Source organism: Aplidium turbinatum, chromosome 4, assembly GCF_918807975.1.
Source record: "Aplidium turbinatum chromosome 4, kaAplTurb1.1, whole genome shotgun sequence".
Taxonomy (NCBI): Eukaryota; Metazoa; Chordata; class Ascidiacea; order Aplousobranchia; family Polyclinidae; genus Aplidium; species Aplidium turbinatum.
This window is the reverse complement of record NC_137475.1, coordinates 46,390,202-46,409,519: the sequence shown is the minus strand read 5'-3', so window position 1 is coordinate 46,409,519 and position 19,318 is coordinate 46,390,202. Positions and strand designations below refer to the sequence as shown.

The window sequence follows — 19,318 nt, the reverse complement described above, 5'->3', positions numbered from 1 at the left end:
GGGCATATCGGTAAAAGTGTAAGTTCGACTACAATAACTTCAAATTCAATAGAATCTTCATACAACCACCTACTTCTCAGAAATTCTTTAATCGCTCGCTCTGCTTTCTGTATGGTTGGCGTACAACACTATAAGAATAATAAAAGTAATTTGCGTTCTTCTGGTGACTATTTACTAGGTTACCTCCTGATGTTAAAGATGATAACTAGCTTTTGTATTTCCGACGTTTCGTCAGTCAGCACGACTGACTTTATCAAGGTGGCTAAAACAGGTTAACACAACCTGTTCAGCAACGATGGCACAACACAAAAACGTACTGATAAAATGAATAAAGTAAGCAGCAAGAATCAGAATTAAAACACGCAACAAGATACCTAGAGGTTAAACTGAATGCAGTGAATGCCTAAAACCAGTAGGCTGCTTTCCAACAGCGTAAATTTATCTATCTATTGGGCCACCGTCAAGAAACATTGAAAAGTCATCAGACAAGACAGAAACCAAGGGAATTGGCAATAACAATGATAGAGAAGACGCACTGAGAATGGAAAAGGTGAAGTTAAAGTTAAAGTAATTTTTTGTACACAGAGGGAAAATTCTGACCATCTTTCTGGTTGAGAGCATGTTGTGCTTTCTGGTTTATGTACCACTTTTCTGTAAATAATCTTTTTGTGTAATCCTTTTCAGTTTTAAGAATGGTAGCGTTGGTCCAAGTAATTTTATGGTCTGAATTTATAGAATGTTTGCAAAGAGCGGAATGCTCCGGACGTTGAAATTTAATAGCTCTTTGGTGCTCGTTGATTCTAGATTTAAGGTCACGTTTTGTCTGTCCAATGTAGATTAAATCACAGTCATGACACGGAACTTGGTAGATCAATCCAGAAACTTCACCTTCTTTCATGGGGTCTTTAGCCGAGGGAAGGTATTTACCTATTGTCAGATAGGGTTTCATCGCAACTTTGATTCCTATGCCATAAAGGATACGCTGAATTTTGTCGGTTACCCCCCTTATGTAAGGAAGACAAGTAAAAGATTTATAAGGAGGAAGCGAAGGTTTCGGTTTGGGTCGCTGTATGCAAGCAAGTTTTCGTGGAAATCCGTTGAGCATTAAAGTATTGTGAATGTTTTTCTTGTGGTGTGAACGTTCAGAATCATCCGTTATGTGAGTGTCCAGTCTGTTGTACAATGTTTTGGCCACTGTGAGTTTTTGATGCTTGGGGTGATGTGAGTTGAACTGCAGGTATCTGTCTGTATGTGTTGGTTTTTTGTGTATGGTAGTGGTTAGTTTTTTGTTGTTGCTATGGCGAACCACTTTAACATCCAAAAATGAAATTTTGCCGTTGACCTCATGTTCTATGGTAAATTGAATGGATGATGAAATGCTGTTAAGGTGCTTGTGAAAATCATTAACTGCAGTTTTTTTGATGATGCAAAACGTGTCGTCAACATATCTAACCCATAATTGTGGAGGAGTGTGAAAGGTGCTGATGGCTTTGCGTTCAACAAATTCCATGAAGATGTTAGCAACAACTGGAGAGATGCAGGAGCCCATCGGCGTACCATAAATTTGGCGATACAACACATCTTTATAACAAAAAACAGTAGATTGAAAACACACTTTTAAAGCTTGAATCACGTCATCTGCACATAATTTTGTACGACTTTCAAGTGAATCGTCTGCCGATAACAGGTTAGATATTAGGTCCAAGGCTTCTGTCAGAGGGACAGAAGTGAAGAGGCTTACAACATCAAACGAAACGAGACAGTCTTCCTGGCTAACGTCAATATCTTTAATTATTTTGACAAACTCCGTGGAATTTTTTATGCAATATTGATGATCGAAGAGTGGAGATAAGATATCAATTAAAAATTTTGATAATTCATAGGTAGGTGAGCCAATAAAGGAGACAATAGGGCGAAGAGGAATGTTAGGTTTGTGAATCTTAGGTAAACCATAAATTCTGGGAGTAACGCCTTTATCACATTTAAGACTGCGATAGGTAAGCATGGTGATTTTTCGTTCAGTGGCTAATCGCCAAACTAATTTCGTAACTGACTTGGCTATGTTCACAACAGGATTAGGTTTCACAGGTAAAATTTTGTAAGTGTTACAGTCATTTAATAGAGTCATTAAGTCATAATTCTTACTGTCCATGACGACTGTTGTATTTCCCTTGTCTGCTTTCACAATCTTGATTGATTCATCGGATCGCAGGGCTTTCAACGCTTGCTGGTGTTGTGGAGTCAAGTTGGGTGGGGGAGGTTTAGCTGTTCTTAAAATTTGAGTGATCTTGGATCTGACCATATCAGTAGCTGATGGGTCACTGATGCCTTTTAAACCTTTTTCCGTTGCTGCCACAATGTCCAGTTTTGGGATGGATTTTGGAGACATGGCAAAATTTTATTATTAGCCGATTAGCCACTGAACGATTAGCCACTTAGGCGATTAGCCACTGAACGAAAAATCACCATGCTTACCTATCGCAGTCTTAAATGTGATAAAGGCGTTACTCCCAGAATTTATGGTTTACCTAAGATTCACAAACCTAACATTCCTCTTCGCCCTATTGTCTCCTTTATTGGCTCACCTACCTATGAATTATCAAAATTTTTAATTGATATCTTATCTCCACTCTTCGATCATCAATATTGCATAAAAAATTCCACGGAGTTTGTCAAAATAATTAAAGATATTGACGTTAGCCAGGAAGACTGTCTCGTTTCGTTTGATGTTGTAAGCCTCTTCACTTCTGTCCCTCTGACAGAAGCCTTGGACCTAATATCTAACCTGTTATCGGCAGACGATTCACTTGAAAGTCGTACAAAATTATGTGCAGATGACGTGATTCAAGCTTTAAAAGTGTGTTTTCAATCTACTGTTTTTTGTTATAAAGATGTGTTGTATCGCCAAATTTATGGTACGCCGATGGGCTCCTGCATCTCTCCAGTTGTTGCTAACATCTTCATGGAATTTGTTGAACGCAAAGCCATCAGCACCTTTCACACTCCTCCACAATTATGGGTTAGATATGTTGACGACACGTTTTGCATCATCAAAAAAACTGCAGTTAATGATTTTCACAAGCACCTTAACAGCATTTCATCATCCATTCAATTTACCATAGAACATGAGGTCAACGGCAAAATTTCATTTTTGGATGTTAAAGTGGTTCGCCATAGCAACAACAAAAAACTAACCACTACCATACACAAAAAACCAACACATACAGACAGATACCTGCAGTTCAACTCACATCACCCCAAGCATCAAAAACTCACAGTGGCCAAAACATTGTACAACAGACTGGACACTCACATAACGGATGATTCTGAACGTTCACACCACAAGAAAAACATTCACAATACTTTAATGCTCAACGGATTTCCACGAAAACTTGCTTGCATACAGCGACCCAAACCGAAACCTTCGCTTCCTCCTTATAAATCTTTTACTTGTCTTCCTTACATAAGGGGGGTAACCGACAAAATTCAGCGTATCCTTTATGGCATAGGAATCAAAGTTGCGATGAAACCCTATCTGACAATAGGTAAATACCTTCCCTCGGCTAAAGACCCCATGAAAGAAGGTGAAGTTTCTGGATTGATCTACCAAGTTCCGTGTCATGACTGTGATTTAATCTACATTGGACAGACAAAACGTGACCTTAAATCTAGAATCAACGAGCACCAAAGAGCTATTAAATTTCAACGTCCGGAGCATTCCGCTCTTTGCAAACATTCTATAAATTCAGACCATAAAATTACTTGGACCAACGCTACCATTCTTAAAACTGAAAAGGATTACACAAAAAGATTATTTACAGAAAAGTGGTACATAAACCAGAAAGCACAACATGCTCTCAACCAGAAAGATGGTCAGAATTTTCCCTCTGTGTACAAAAAATTACTTTAACTTTAACTTCACCTTTTCCATTCTCAGTGCGTCTTCTCTATCATTGTTATTGCCAATTCCCTTGGTTTCTGTCTTGTCTGATGACTTTTCAATGTTTCTTGACGGTGGCCCAATAGATAGATAAATTTACGCTGTTGGAAAGCAGCCTACTGGTTTTAGGCATTCACTGCATTCAGTTTAACCTCTAGGTATCTTGTTGCGTGTTTTAATTCTGATTCTTGCTGCTTACTTTATTCATTTTATCAGTACGTTTTTGTGTTGTGCCATCGTTGCTGAACAGGTTATGTTAACCTGTTTTAGCCACCTTGATAAAGTCAGTCGTGCTGACTGACGAAACGTCGGAAATACAAAAGCTAGTTATCATCTTTAACATCAGGAGGTAACCTAGTAAATAGTCACCAGAAGAACGCAAATTACTTTTATTATAAAATGCCTGGTGAACAGTCTCTCTCTGTTTTTACTATAAGAATACTTGATGTTTTAAATTGATGTATTCAAATATTTCTTCACAAAATCTTTTCATAGTTTGAAATTTCTTCAATTCGAAAGTTTTCTTCCCAATGATCTTAATTTTTTTCCAATTTTACTAAATAGGAGATAACATTCCTTTTTTGGCAACACTAATTGGAAAATGGAACTCAGCCAGAAGCGAATATAGTAAAAAGAAAAATTAGCACAGTGTAAACTTAAATTTACTCACTTTGTGAAGCGATGACGATTATCAAACCTTTGAAAAGCATAATGCGAATTCACTTTGAAGTACAAGTTTTTGAACGCAAAACAAAACGAAATGGCTTGGGTTTCGAAATGAATGGAAACAAAATTCATCACTTAGACATTATTTCGAAATGAAATTAAGACAAGGAATTTCGCTTTGAAACGAAATGTTTTTGTTTTGAACAGCCTTACAAGCTACCTGCCACTCAGCAACAAAACATGAACGGAAACACCAAACCAAGTGATTTGTTGAAGTAACTTCATCTTGAGTGGAAACATCTTTGATGTCAAATCCTGGTAGGCTGAAATACTTTCAAATACTTTGAACCGCTGGTGCAGGTCATTGAGTTACAAAACTTCAAACTTGGCAACATCAAAGACTTCACCTACACCGGAGGTTCAAAGCTTCTGCAAGTACATGAAGCTTCCAGGATTAACCTTCCAAAGAAGTTTTCCCAGTCAGAAAGCATCTTCAACTAACGATCGACATTGTACATGACGTCATTAAGAATATTTTCACACAACAATCGCAGTTTTTGTTGCAAATTTTTAAGAAGATTACCGGCCCGACCGAGCCTCGTGCTATGAAGTTAATGCGACGTCATCAATAGAAGGCCGATCAAACAGTCGACGTTGGGAACATCACGGTTTGAGAAAAACTTATGGATACAGTTTGCAAACAACATCAACAATGAAAGTAAACAACTCAACAATGACGTTGAAACGATGATGACGTCATAATACAAACATAACAATGAATGACATCATGTGGTGGAGGCCGAAGAAACAAGATCACGTAGTATGAATGCTACCGCGATAGAAAGAAACTGATCCATTGGAGCTGGCTGTTGATGCTCGAACAAGTCTTCATCTCCCACATAATAACGACATCGGCTCATGAGGTACGAAAGATCCAGTACAAGAATATGATGCAGGCAGTTTAAAGGGTTACGCATCATCATTGATACATTTTTAATGCGTGAAATGTTTTAATATCAACAAAACCTTTGCAAGGCTGACGTCAAAAACTTCAAGAGACGCTGAGGCGAAAACAAAATGGCGGCAACGTGTTGATCTGAGTTGTATCAGACGTCAGCGAAACGCATCAAAATTTCCACTTGCAAACTGCATCATACAAATTCTTCTTAACAAATTCCTCAGCACTCACATCAATTAGTGCCTTGGACTTTTAATAAAATAATGAAAACTGAGTCAAAATTACAATAAACAAGTTTCAAAATTTTTTCGTAGGCTACATCGTCGAAATGCATCAACATTCCCACTTGCAAACCATACAAACAGCAGAATGGTTTGCTCAAGAATTGTCCACGTGATCTTGGGGAAGTTCATCTAATTTACGAATTCGCATTGTTAAAAAAAGAACAGAATAACAAATGATTGGGCAGCTATTCTGAGATTTCAGTTTTGAAAATCAATTTTCGGTGATAAATCAAAGGAAAAGTTTATCAGTTAAAATATGTTGCCAACTGGCGGGTAACAAAATCCTCGATGGTGGCCAGTGTTGTCGCCGCTGGTAACATATTTCTTGACAATGCAAACACACGACACTCCACAATATCAAAACATTGACATTACCGACAACTGTTCAATTCATTGCAATGTTTCATGCCAACGCAACGACTCCGTGGCTCAACGGTAGCGCGTCTGACTCCAAATCAGAAGGTTGCGTGTTCAAATCACGTCGGGGTCATGTTCTTTTATTTCGATGTTGATACAAAGCTATGGAAGGCATGGATGCAGCCACAAGGAGATGGGGGCTTGGGGAGCAATCACTTGTCCACATTTTTATCTTTCCTCCCCCCCCCCCAAGTGCTTTAATAATATATATAATAAATGATGTTATTTACAATGTCACTTTTGCCCACGCCTTTTCCATCGTGTACTAGGCTACCAAAGCCACATCTGACATCTTCATCCAAAGCCAAATCTGACTTGAATACAAAACCAATTTTCGGACACGAGCTGGAGCCGACGACGACGATAAATGTTGGCACGTTCCAGAATGATTGCTTTCAAATGAAACCAAGGATTAAGTCAAAGTACAATTAAGTCAACATCCCGTGCAATCGTTCAAGTCATCCTTGGATCATATAACTTTAAGCAACTTGTCTGTAAGTTTCAAGTACCAGCCATGCGTGTCATGTAAGTAAGGCATCAACAAAGCTTTCACAAGGCTGACGTCACAAACCACGGCATTGTTCGCCAGACAGCTCAGTTGGTTAGGGCGTGACTTCCGGAACTAAGAAACTTCAAGACCAAGGACTACTCTCCATTCAGCGGCACCTCATGGGAAAAATAATTCCCAGGCAACAACACTTCAACAATCGGAAAACATCACTTTGTCAATCTCGGTAACCGGCCCTGCATCAAAAGTCACTACAAGTATTCGAAATTGTCAGGAATAACCTATCAAGGCTTTGTCAATCGTAGGATAAAGATTCAAAACCAAACCCAACCAACTAAAACCAAACCACTCGAGACGCGATGGCGGAAACAAAATGGCGGCTGCGAGTTTGTGTGAATATTTCGGACGTCGTCGAAACGCATCAATATTCCCACTTGCAAACTGCATCATGCAAATGCTTCTTAACAAATTCCTCAGCACTCACATCAATTATTGCATTCGACTTTTAATGAAATAATGAAAACTGAATCAAAATTATAATAAACAAGTTTCACAATGCTTCAAAACTGAAAAAAAATGGCGGCTTGCGAGTTCGACAAGATCGTTGTCATAAAACTTCATCGTCGACACCGAACTCGTGGAATAATTCAACTTATTGCATCATAATGCAACGTTGAAGCAATGATACGTCGTCGTCGAAACGCATCAATATTCCCATTTGCAATCTGCATCATACACATGCTTCTAAACAAATTCCTCAGCACTCACATCAATTAATTCATTCGACTTTTAATGAAATAATGAAAACTGAGTCATAATTTACAATAAACAAGTTTCAAAATGGCCCTATTCATAACTGAAATCAAAATGGCGGCTTGCGAGTTCCATAAGATCGTTGTCAAGAAACATCATCGTCGTCACCAAACTCGTGAAGTAATTCAACTTATTGCATCATAATGCAACGTTGAAGCAACGAAACGTCACAGAAATGCCAAACAGTTTCCTTTATAACAAAATGGCGTCGTATTTTCCAGCAGTGAGGTTACAAGTGTCACAAATGTAATCTGTTCGCTCATCGCTTTTTTATGAAGAAACAGTGTGATGTCATAACTGCTCAATCAATATGTCATCATGAGAAGCACACAGCGGAAAGTGATCAAAACATAATAGATATTAATTTCATAATATTTTCAAAACATTTCGTCAAAACATTGTTGCATTAGAACATTTGGAACTCTCTGCAAAATTTCTTGCAACATCATTTCTCTCAACATGAGCTTGGAATAACTTGTCACGTGACTGGTGAAGTCTTCTCTACAACAATGTTCTTGGTCAATCAGCTTTCGAGCAACCAAACTATTCAGATCGAGCTAAACGTCATCACAATCCTCTTCATTGCAAGAAATTACAATGATTTGATGAGATAATTTCGCAACTAACTATTTTGTATGATTTTGTTCAATTCATAGAAATTCCCAACAAGCCTCCTCTCCCGCACAAAATATTGAAGCTTGGAAACTTTTAATAATCAAAAGAAAAACCTTAGACATTTTTTTCACTTGACTGGAGTAAGTGGCGTAGTGACATGGGGCGTGGCAACCCCACCCCGCTCCCTTGAAACAATCCCATTATAGCCAGGGCCGGTTTTTTGGACAATAATCAACAATGTTCTGGAAAATTAATAAATTTCCAATATTTACAAAATTAATTGTTCAACATAACAATAGCAGGTTAGACAAAGGTAGAAGCAATAACCCAATAGACAATAAAGAACTTCCGCGTTAAACAATAAGAAACTGAAAACTGGCAGAATTATAATGGAAGATTGCAATTATGACATCAGAATAATGCAGACGAATTCAAAGGAGTCACGAATTGAATGGATTTGCTGTGAGAAAGTTGTAAGTTAACTCGTGGCCACCTGTCTGCACAAGTGCTCCAACTGAGCCAGCCGAGCGCGCGATGCTATTGTTTCATGATAATGGTGAGGTGAGAGCTTCTGCTTGCACATAATGTTCGCACAACTGTTGGGTTGTTTAGACGTCACAATGATGTGACAACAAACAATGCAAGCGCTTGCCACGTGCCGAGTTTTGAGGTGATTGCCGAGTTTTGAGGAGATTTATTAATTCTTGTAATTAATAAACTTGTAAAACTAATGCAAGGTTCAATTTTGGTAAAAAGGTCACTTTCTTCAACCACAGACTTATACAACCAAGCAACCACACGGCATTTAACATAACCCTGTTTTGTTCAATTTTAAATGGATTATGTTAAATGCCGTGTGGTTGCTTGGTTGTATATGTCTGTGGTTAATGCAAGGTTGAATTCGAAACTTGTCACTTCGCTATAAAAGCGACTTTGTTGAGGCATCAACAATGCCACATTGTTGTCGCATTGACGCACAATTGTTGCGCAATCAATTAGAGATTGTCATTCAACAACAGATTCAGCAACTCAGCAAATAACTGTGAAATGGATTAAATAGATTCTCGAAACTTGCAACTAACCATCAATTAAAAACAACAGGAGGTGAATAAAATCAACAGGGATTGAATCGTTGTAATCACTTGGAGAGCGCAAACGTGTGAGTACACAACCATATATTGAAGTCACTGCACAGAAAGCCACAGAGCAACTGAGGGAACGTTGTTTCAAGTTGAGATCAGTTTGTAGCTTGCGTAAAGAGGGATAGGAATTGATATTTTGTTTGAAACGATTGTAGTTCACAAAGAAAGTATATAAGAATATACGGCTATTCATTGCCCATTGGTCAAGCCCATTTCATTCTTAGCAGGTCATTCACGTTTGTGATGTTTTTTCAAATTCAGTTTAACTTCGTCTCATGATGATTAAAATACCTTGCGGACGCCACGTTACCGCTGCATCCATAACTGGATTCCTTCGTTTCTTGAACGGTTGATATCAGTAAAGCTCAAAAAATGTCTGCAGTGAAAGTTTTTAATTGTTGTGTTGAATGTTGCTAACATTTTGTGGTACCTTGTAATGTCTTCAGCTCGGCTTGCTGTATCGCGCACTGCCTTAGATTTGCACAAAAACTAAGCAACTTATCTCTTTTATTAGTGATTCCTAAATCAACTTTACATATTTTTCAGATAATTTTGTAACAATGGATAGTTTTGGAAATTACTGTCAGAATGAATTAAGCTATTATGATGAAGGACAAAATTGTGTCTCAACTGGGTGGGACCAGCTTAATTACCCAACGAACTCCATTAGCAGCACACAAGTCCAAACTATGACCAAAGAAACGAATGAGCCTGCAGAAGTCCAAGGATGGGTTCAGCATTTTCCAATTAAGTATCCAGTCCAGGATCATCATCAATACAAAAATATGCCAGAATCATCACAGCAAGCACCTAAATATGTACAAAACCAACTGCAAGTACTAGAAGACCAACAGATGGTGCATGTGCATCCAACACCTGATGACGTACCAGTGATGACGATGGTACCCAACCAACAAGACAATCACAGCTCTGTTCATCAGCATTCATCGCCACCGCTAGTACTAGAAGACCAGCAAATGGTGCATGTGGGACCCAACCAACAAAACAATCACAGCTCTGTTCATCAGCATTCATCGCCAACGCTAGTACTAGAAGACCTACAGATGATGCATGTGGGACCCAACCAACAAAACAATCACAGCTCTGTTCATCAGCATTCATCGCCACCTCAAGTGCTAGAAGACCTACAGTTGATGCACGTGGGACCCAACCAACAAAACAATCACAGCTCTGTTCATCAGCATTCATCGCCACCGCTAGTAGGCCTACTAGAAGACCTACAGATGATGCATGTGGGACCCAACCAACAAAACAATCACAGCTCTGTTCATCAGCATTCATCGCCACCTCAAGTGCTAGAAGACCTACAGTTGATGCACGTGGGACCCAACCAACAAAACAATCACAGCTCTGTTCATCAGCATTCATCGCCACCGCTAGTACTAGAAGACCTACAGATGATGCATGTGGGACCCAACCAACAAAACAATCACAGCTCTGTTCATCAGCATTCATCGCCACCTCAAGTGCTAGAAGACCTACAGTTGATGCACGTGGGACCAAACCAACAAAACAATCACAGCTCTGTTCATCAGCATTCATCGCCACCGTTAGTACTAGATGACCAGCAAATGGTGCATGTGGGACCCAACCAACCAGACAATCACAGCTCTGTTCATCAGCTTTCATCGCCACCGCTAGTACTAAAAGACCAGCAAATGGTGCATGTGGGACCCAACCAACACAACAATCACAGCTCTTTTCATCAGCATTCATCGCCACCGCTAGTACTAGAAGACCAACAGACGATGCATGTGGGACCCAACCAACCAGACAATTACGGCTCTGTTCATCAGCATTCATCGCTACCCCTAGCACTAGAAGACCAACAGATGGTGCATGTGCACCCAACACCTGATGACGTCCCAGTGATGACGATGGTATCCAACCAACAAAACAATCACAGCTCTGTACGCCAATGGAAGAAAAAGCACAAACATCGCAACACTGATTATCCCCCACGCGCCCCTTATACTTGCCAATGGGGGGTAGATGATAGTATCGATGGACCAAGAACACGATGCGGTATAATGTTTGAAGATTTTCAATTCTTCATAAATCACGTGAATGAAGCTCATCTGAAAAAGAAACGAAAACCAAAGGGCAACACTCAATCAGAAAGGGCATCATGTATGTGGGGTGATTGCAAGAAGTTCTTCTTCGTTCAATATAGATTGGTCAACCACGTTCGTGTCCACACTGGGGAGAGGCCGTTTAGATGCAAACACTGCGAGGAAAGGTTTCCAAGATCGGAGGGACTTGTCGTGCACGAGCGATACCACACAGGTAATTATGACGTGGTATATCAATATTGTAAAATGTTTTGTTTCATCTCTGGTATGATTTTACTTTCAGTATGGAAGGCTCAGACGTCCACAAAATAAAAATTGGACTGCCTCTGTCCATTTCTAATCAAACAAATTTATTGTTAAAGTTTTATCATTTTCAGATGACAAGCGATTTCCATGCGGTGTCTGCAACAAACGCTTCTCGAACAGCTCCGACAGGATAAAGCACCAGCAGACGCACGAAGGGAAGCAGTTCCCCTGCCAGGTAAGAACCTCAAACTACATTGTTGTTGCTAATGCACAAAACTCAACTGAAGGAAACGAAAATTACACCATGAAATAAAATTATAAATAATTACAACATTTCTAAATTTGTCAAAATTGCAAAATAGGGAATTTATTAAACATTGAACGTTTCACGATGATGAGACTGGTTTTAGTTTTTGACAAAATTATCTACGAACGTTTTTTGTGGAATTGTATTCTGTTATGAATTATAAATATTTTAATCAATTTTGATTGAAACAGACAGTTCTGAGATTGCCTGGAACCCGCAAACATCAATCCGATCGTATCTGACGTTGTTTCTATGTTACAGGTTGAAGGATGTAACAAAGTGTACTCGCAGAAGAGCTCCTTGAAGAAGCATAACGCGGCAAAGCATGAGGAGACAGACTGAAGCATTGTCAACAACAATTGAATCTTGCGACAACTTGAAAACAAATCCATCTCAGTGGAAGTTTCGCCTGCGATGAACAGAGAAAGTTAAAATGTTTCATAACCGTCTGGAAGTTGAATCTTCCTCGAACATCGCTGTAACGAACAAGAAGATTTGATTCTGTTAAATTGTTCGATTGAAATCTCTTTCACCCGAACATAAGGAACTCAGAGCATGAAACATTTCAAAAAACTTTTGTTCTTTCCACAAATATTCAAACGTCCCATCCAGTGCAACTCGCTATATAGCGTTGTCCGCTTGTAGTTTGATGTCGTTTCAATGAACATTTATACCGTGGGCCAATGCCTGTATGTACATTGTACATTATGTATTTGTGTAATGAGTTTTACATGACGTTTAAATCAAAAGCGGTCTTTCCTGTCTTTTAAGTTTTTTACTAATAAATGAAAATTATGAAATGATCAGTTGCATTGTTGTAGTGGAAGTTTTTCTTAGTCATTACCAGCATCAATATTAATTAGCCTCGAATGGAGCTGTGAGCTCTCTAAAGTGAAAACTATTTTAGTAATGACCTAACAAAAATAATGAAGGACATTTTTGAGATCTTCAACTATTTGTAGAAAGCTCTTTTTAATCTAAGCGTTTTACTTTCCATACATTGTGACGAAATAAACATTCCCCAACTTACTTGTTGAGGTTGCTGAAGAATTCAACCATCTTCCTCTCCAGCTCCTCAACTCCACGGACGCGATGGATCGCTTCGTTTGCGTCCTTGCTACGTTAATTTCACCGATAAAATCTGATTGGCTTTAGATCGATTCTATAACAGTCGCAGTCGCATGCGTAGTGACGTAATGATTGAATACAACAGAATCCATCCGACAAAGTCATGTAGCCGACTGGTGATAGCGCTTGCAAAACGTTCGAAAGGTCACTGTTTCGACACCTTGTAAGAAGCAAGTCGCTGTGTCGTACAAGACACTTGGTGTCATGCTTGAGGGTTGACACGAAGATTGGTTTCCTTGGCCCCGTGGCAACTTAATCTAAACTGTTAACTTAGGCCCAGGGCAAACCATAAAATGGCCACAAAATTTAAAACAGCGCAGGTTTGCTGCACAACTATCACTTACGATGAATTCATTGAATTGTGTTTTCAATAACATGTTGTACGGTATGTGCTGGTAGGACAAACACTTTATAAACAGCCGGAAGATTTGTTACATGAGTACCACCAAAATCTTTTCTGGAAAAGTTGCAGTGAGCAGTTTGTTTTCACCAAACACATGTTTGTCATTTCTGGATATCCTGCAATAATATTTTCTTGTGGTTAATTTGGTTAATTTCGGAAACTATTTTGTTCATGAAACAGCAGAAAGACCAGTTTTCACTTTCAAACTTTTCCAGATGTTAGCTGCATGAGGAGCAAGTTTGAATCAAGCAATTAAACTAGGAATTTTGCCATTTCATTCAGTTTGATGAATTGAATCTGCATCCTCAGACTGGGAAAGCTTCTAGCCTACTAGAGCTTAATCCTGGTTGTTTCATACATTTGTAGAGGCTTTGGATGATGTTGCAATTCGTTTTGGAAATCGCCTAAAAGTCTTTTTCTCTTCTTAAACTACCCACCATGCGACGATTGTTTCATTCGTTTCCTGCTCTTCACTGTATTGGTCCGGTAGATGTCCTTCCATTTTGTGATGTGGTTCTAAAACTGTTTTTCCGTTGGTGAACCTCTCTATCAAACTCTGGGTCTTATTAAACTCTGGCTCTTTATCAAACAAAATTATCTGGTGGGTCGACAGACGTGGCAGCTTGAGAACATCTTTCTGAACTTAAATTTCGATGGGTATATCTGTAAATGTTCAAGTTTGACTACAATGTAACTTCAAATTCAATAGAATTTTCAATCAACCAGCACATACTCCTCAGAACTTCACTAATCGGTCGCTCTGCTTCTGTATTGTTGGCGTACAACACTATAAGGATACTTGATATTTTTAATTGATTCATTCAAATATTTCTTCACGAAATGTTTTAATAGTCTGAAATTTCTTCAATTCGCACTTTTCTTTCAAATGATCTTGATTTTTTTCTCTCCAATTATAATGTAAACTTAAATTTACTCACTTTGTGACGCGATGACTATTATCAAACCTCTGAAAACCATAATGATAATGTGCTTTGAACGCTGAGTTTTTGAACGCAGAACGAAACGAAATGACTTGGGTTTCGAAATGAATGGAAACGAAATTCATCACTCAGACATTACTTCCAAACGAAATTAAGACAAAAAATTTCGCTTTGAAACGAAATGTTTTCAAACGAAATTGAAAAGGTTTTGAACCACTGGCACACGTCATTGAGTTGCAAAACTTCAAACTTGGTGACATCAAAAACTTTACCTCCACCGGTGGTTCAATGCCTCTGCAGCACACCAAGCTTCCAAGGTTAAACTTCCAAGGAAGCTTTCCCAGTGAGAAAGCATCTTCAACTAACCATCGACATTGCACATGACGTTAAGAATATTTTCATAAACAATCTCAGTTTTAAAATTTTAATTTAAAATTTTCAAAATTTTAAGAAGTTTTCTAGCCCGACCAAGCCTCCTGTTATGAAGTCAATATGACGTCATCAATAGAAGGCTGATCAAACAGTTGACTTTGTGAACGTCACAGTTTGAGAAAAAACTTATGGATTTAATTTCCAACAACATCAACAATGAAATGAAACACCCAACAATGACGTTGAAACAATGGTGACGTCATAATACAAAGATAACAATGATTGACATCATTTGGTGGTGACCTCGGTATGCGTGATAAATGCCGAAGCAACAAGATCACGTGGTATGGATGCTACCGCGATAGAAAGAAACTGATCCATTGATGCTGGCTGCTGATGCTCGAACAAGTCTTCATCTCCCGCGTAATAACGACATCGGCTCATGGGGTACGAAAAACTCACTACAGCAATATGATGCAGGCAGTTAAAAGGGTTACGTATCATCATTGATACATTTTTAATGCGTGAAATGTTTTAATATCAACAAAACTTTACAAGGCTGACGTCACAAACCTCAGGAGCTGTGGCGAAAACGAAATGGCGGCAGCTTGATGATGTGAATTGTTTCGTACGTCGTCGAAACGCATCAATAATCCCACTTGCAAACTGCATCATACAAATAAAATCATGCAAAAAGCAGAATGCTATGCACAAGAATTGTCCACATAATCTTGAGGAAGTTCAACTAATTTACGGATTCGCATATTAAAAATAAAACAGAATAACAAATGATTGAGCAGCCGTTCTGAAAATTAAGTTTTGCAAATAAATTTTCACTAATAAATCAAAGGAAAAGTCCGTCAGGATTTAAAAAAGACACTGAAAAGTTCATGATGGCCAGTGTTGTCGCCGCTGGTAACTTATTTCTTGAAAATGCAAACACAAGACACTCCACAATATCTCATTAGCGACAGCAAATTCAATTCATTGCAATTCCTCAATGTTGGGGTCATTTTTAACCCATTGTGCCTTAAAGGGTTTTAATATAATATACAACAAATGTTGTTGTTTACAATGTCACTTTTGCCCACACCTTTCCATCGTGTCCTGGGCTTCCAAAGCTACCTCTGACATCTTCATCCAAAGCCAAATCTGGCTTGAAAACAAAACCAATGTTCGGACCCGAGATGGAGCCGAGGACGACGATAAATTTTGGCATGCTTCAGAGTGATCGCTTTTAAATGAAACCAAAAATTAAGTCAAAGTACAACATTCAACAAGTCAACATCCCGTGCAATCGCTCAAGTCATCCTTGGATCATGTAACTTCAAACAACTTGTCTGTAAGTTTCAAATATCAGTCATGCGTGTCATGTAAGAAAGGCATCAACAAAGCTTTTATAAAACTGACGTCACAAACCACTCGAGACGCTGTGGCGAAAACAAAATGGCGGCAGCGTGTTGGTGTATTGTGTTTCGTACGTCGTCGAAACGCATTAAGATTACCACTTACAAACTGCATCATACAAATGCTTCAAAACAAATTCATCAGCACTGACATCAATTATTGCATTCGACTTTTAATGAAATAATGAAAACTGAGTCAAAGTTACAATAAACAAGTTTCAAAATTCTCCACAACTGAAATCAAAATGGCGACTTGTGAGTTCGACAAGATCGTTGTCAAAACACTTCATCATCGACACGAAAGTCATGGAATAATTCAAATTATTACATCATAATGCAACGTTGAAGCAACGAAACGTCACAGAATTGCCAAACAGTTTCGTTTATAACAAAATGGCGTCGAATTCTCCAACAGTGAGGTCATAAGTGTCACAAATGTAATCTGTTCACTCATCATGCCATTATGAAGAAACAATCTATATGTGACGTCATAACTGCTCAATCAATATGACATCATAGGAAGTACACAGCGGAAAGTGATCATAACAAAATAGATATTCATTTCATAATAGTTTTAAGACAATTTGTCACAACATTGTTGCATGAGAAAATTTGGAAATCTTTACAAAATTTCTTCCAACAACATTTCTCTCAACATGAGCTTGGAATAATTTGTCACGTGACTGGTGAAGTCTTCTCTACAACAATGATCTTGGCCAATCACCTTTCGAGCAACAAAACTATCTAGACCGAGCTAAACGTCATCACAATCCTCTTCATTGAAAGGAATTACAATGATTTGATGAGATAATTTCTTTTGTTCAATTTCATAAGAATTAACAACAAGCCCCCTCTCCAGCACAAAATATTGAAGCTTGTAAACTTTTGTAATCAAAATAAAAACCTTAGACATTTTTTTCACTTGACTTGAGTAAGTGGCGTAGTGACATGGGGCGTGGCCACCCCACCCCTCAAACCTGCATCAATCGCATGATAGCCAGGGCCGGTTAGTTGGACAATAATCAACAATGTGCTGGAAAATTAATAAATTTCCGACATTCACAAAATTAATTGTTGAACATGACAATAGCAGGTTAGACAAAAGTAGAAGCAATAATCCAATAGACGATAAAGAACTTCAGCGCAATAAGAAACGGAAAACTGGTTGAATCATAAAGGAGAATATATTGCAATCATGACATCAGAATACTGCAGACAAAAGCAAAGGAATCACGAATTGAATGGAATCGCTGTGAGAAAGTTGTAAGTTAGTTCGTGGCCACCTGTCTGCACAAGTGCTCCAACTGAGCCAGCCGAGCGCGCGATGCTATTGTTTCATGACAATGGTGAGGTGAGAGCTTCTGCTTGTACGTAATGTTTGCACAACTGTTGCGTTATTTAGACGTCACAATGATGTGACAACGAACAATGCAAGCGCTTGACATGTGCCCAGTTTTGAGGTGACAAAAGTTAAAATCCGAAAAAGTTTCCAAATCAATTGTGAGGTGAAAGTTTGTAGGACACGAACAACTTGTCGGACAGTAAGGAGAGACAAGAAATACTTAGTGAAGGGAAGGAGTGGAATTCATGATTATTAAATTATTTCATACAAGACCAGACCACTTTTAATTTTCGATTGATATTGCTATTTAACTTTAGATATCTGTAGATTCATATTGGTGCGCACTTTGATATTGTAGTTGCAAGTACAATTTTATTGAGGAAGATTAGTATTTGTCACAATATGCGATGCATAACATCGACTTGAAAGCACCAAGGAAGGTTCATGTGTGCAATCAATAGTTAGAATTGACCAGAATATTATGAACTTTTCGTACATGAGCGATGCGACCAAAATGGATATTTGTCGTCAGTTGCAAAAGCCAAGGCCAGGATGTCCCAATCGATTTCAAAGCGTCTTTAATATTCTTGTAACTGTTAAGTGTGAAATGAAGAACTAAAACAAAACGTGGATTGATTGCCAGAAAAACTATGCCAAGGCAACCAAGCAATTTGCAGGACTGTTGATGAGACCTTTGTGACGTATTCCTCATTCAGAACAGACTTTATAATTCATTCAATATCATGATCTTGTGAATCGTCAGTGACATAATCATGCTAAATGTTTGGTTGTTGATTTGCACACAATCGTCTTCTAACCAATGATAGTTTCATATCTTCTTTCGTTCACAAAGAAATGAAGCAAAACAAAAATATTATTAAAAATATTAATTTCAATTGCTTAATTTTTGTTGAAGTAGTTTTGTAAAATAAATTATGTCAAACTTGGCAACAGCATGACTATATAGTTTGTGCGAGTGGTCGTAAATATAGTGCGTATAACTGATGATCTCGTTGTTTGTTTAAGAAATATTGACAACTGTTTCAAATTGCAATCTTCAATAAACAATGCATTTGACATGCAACCCCAATAAAATTTAAAATTGAACCAGATATTATAACCAAAGTCGCCTTTGTTGTTGCAACAATGATTGACATTGCTGTCGCATTGAGGCAGGATTGTTGCGCAATCAATTAGAGATTGCTATTCAACAACAGATTCAGCAACTGAGTAAATAACTGTGAAATGGATTAGACAATTTCTTGAAACTTGCAACTAACCATCAATTAAAAACAACAGGGAGTGAATAAAATCAAGAGAGAATAAAATCAAACCACGTGTTGACGTCACTACATAGTAAGCCACAGAGCAACTGAGGGAACGTTGTTTCAAATTGAGATCAGTTTGTAGTTTGAGTACAGAGGGATAGGAATTATTTATTATGTTTAAAAGTTTGCAGTTTAAACAGAAAGTATAAAACTTATATTTCAGTGTGTGAACATACAGTTTAAATTATTTTTGGCAAAACTTTAATACTTTAATCATCATCATTAAGTTCCTTTGCCTTCCTCTCGTCGAGTGTTGCAAGCAATGAAGCGCCAAGTTTCTTGTGTGTTTTTTTTTAGAGATTGTTTACTTAATAATTTGTATGTACCTTGACTTAACAATGTACAGTAGAATAAGACTTAAGGTTCCTTAAAAAAAACTTAACAAATATTTTATGAATAATCATTAAGA

General features: G+C 38.2%; 2 protein-coding genes and 1 non-coding gene across 3 annotated transcripts; 2 read left to right on the top strand and 1 right to left on the bottom strand.

Moving 5' to 3' along the window:
• Positions 1–220: 220 nt before the first annotated feature.
• LOC145769508 (uncharacterized) lies at positions 221–1,842 on the bottom strand. Its single transcript, XM_082581154.1, has one exon. The coding sequence runs from the start codon at positions 1,547–1,549 to the stop codon at positions 563–565; it is 987 nt and encodes a 328-aa protein (XP_082437280.1). The 5' UTR covers positions 1,550–1,842; the 3' UTR covers positions 221–562.
• Positions 1,843–2,630: 788 nt separating this feature from the next.
• On the top strand, positions 2,631–4,106 carry LOC145769534 (uncharacterized). The gene has a single exon (XM_082581184.1). The coding sequence runs from the start codon at positions 2,924–2,926 to the stop codon at positions 3,908–3,910; it is 987 nt and encodes a 328-aa protein (XP_082437310.1). The 5' UTR covers positions 2,631–2,923; the 3' UTR covers positions 3,911–4,106.
• A 2,160-nt stretch (positions 4,107–6,266) lies between these two features.
• On the top strand, positions 6,267–6,338 carry Trnaw-cca (transfer RNA tryptophan (anticodon CCA)). Its single transcript has one exon. It is a non-coding gene; the product is annotated as a tRNA-Trp (tRNA).
• Positions 6,339–19,318: the final 12,980 nt, after the last annotated feature.

Coding starts and splice junctions, on each gene's coding strand:
- LOC145769534 (XM_082581184.1), top strand. CDS start 2,924: ATGGGCTCCTGCATCTCTCCAGTTGTTGCTAACATCTTCATGGAATTT.
- LOC145769508 (XM_082581154.1), bottom strand. CDS start 1,549: ATGGGCTCCTGCATCTCTCCAGTTGTTGCTAACATCTTCATGGAATTT.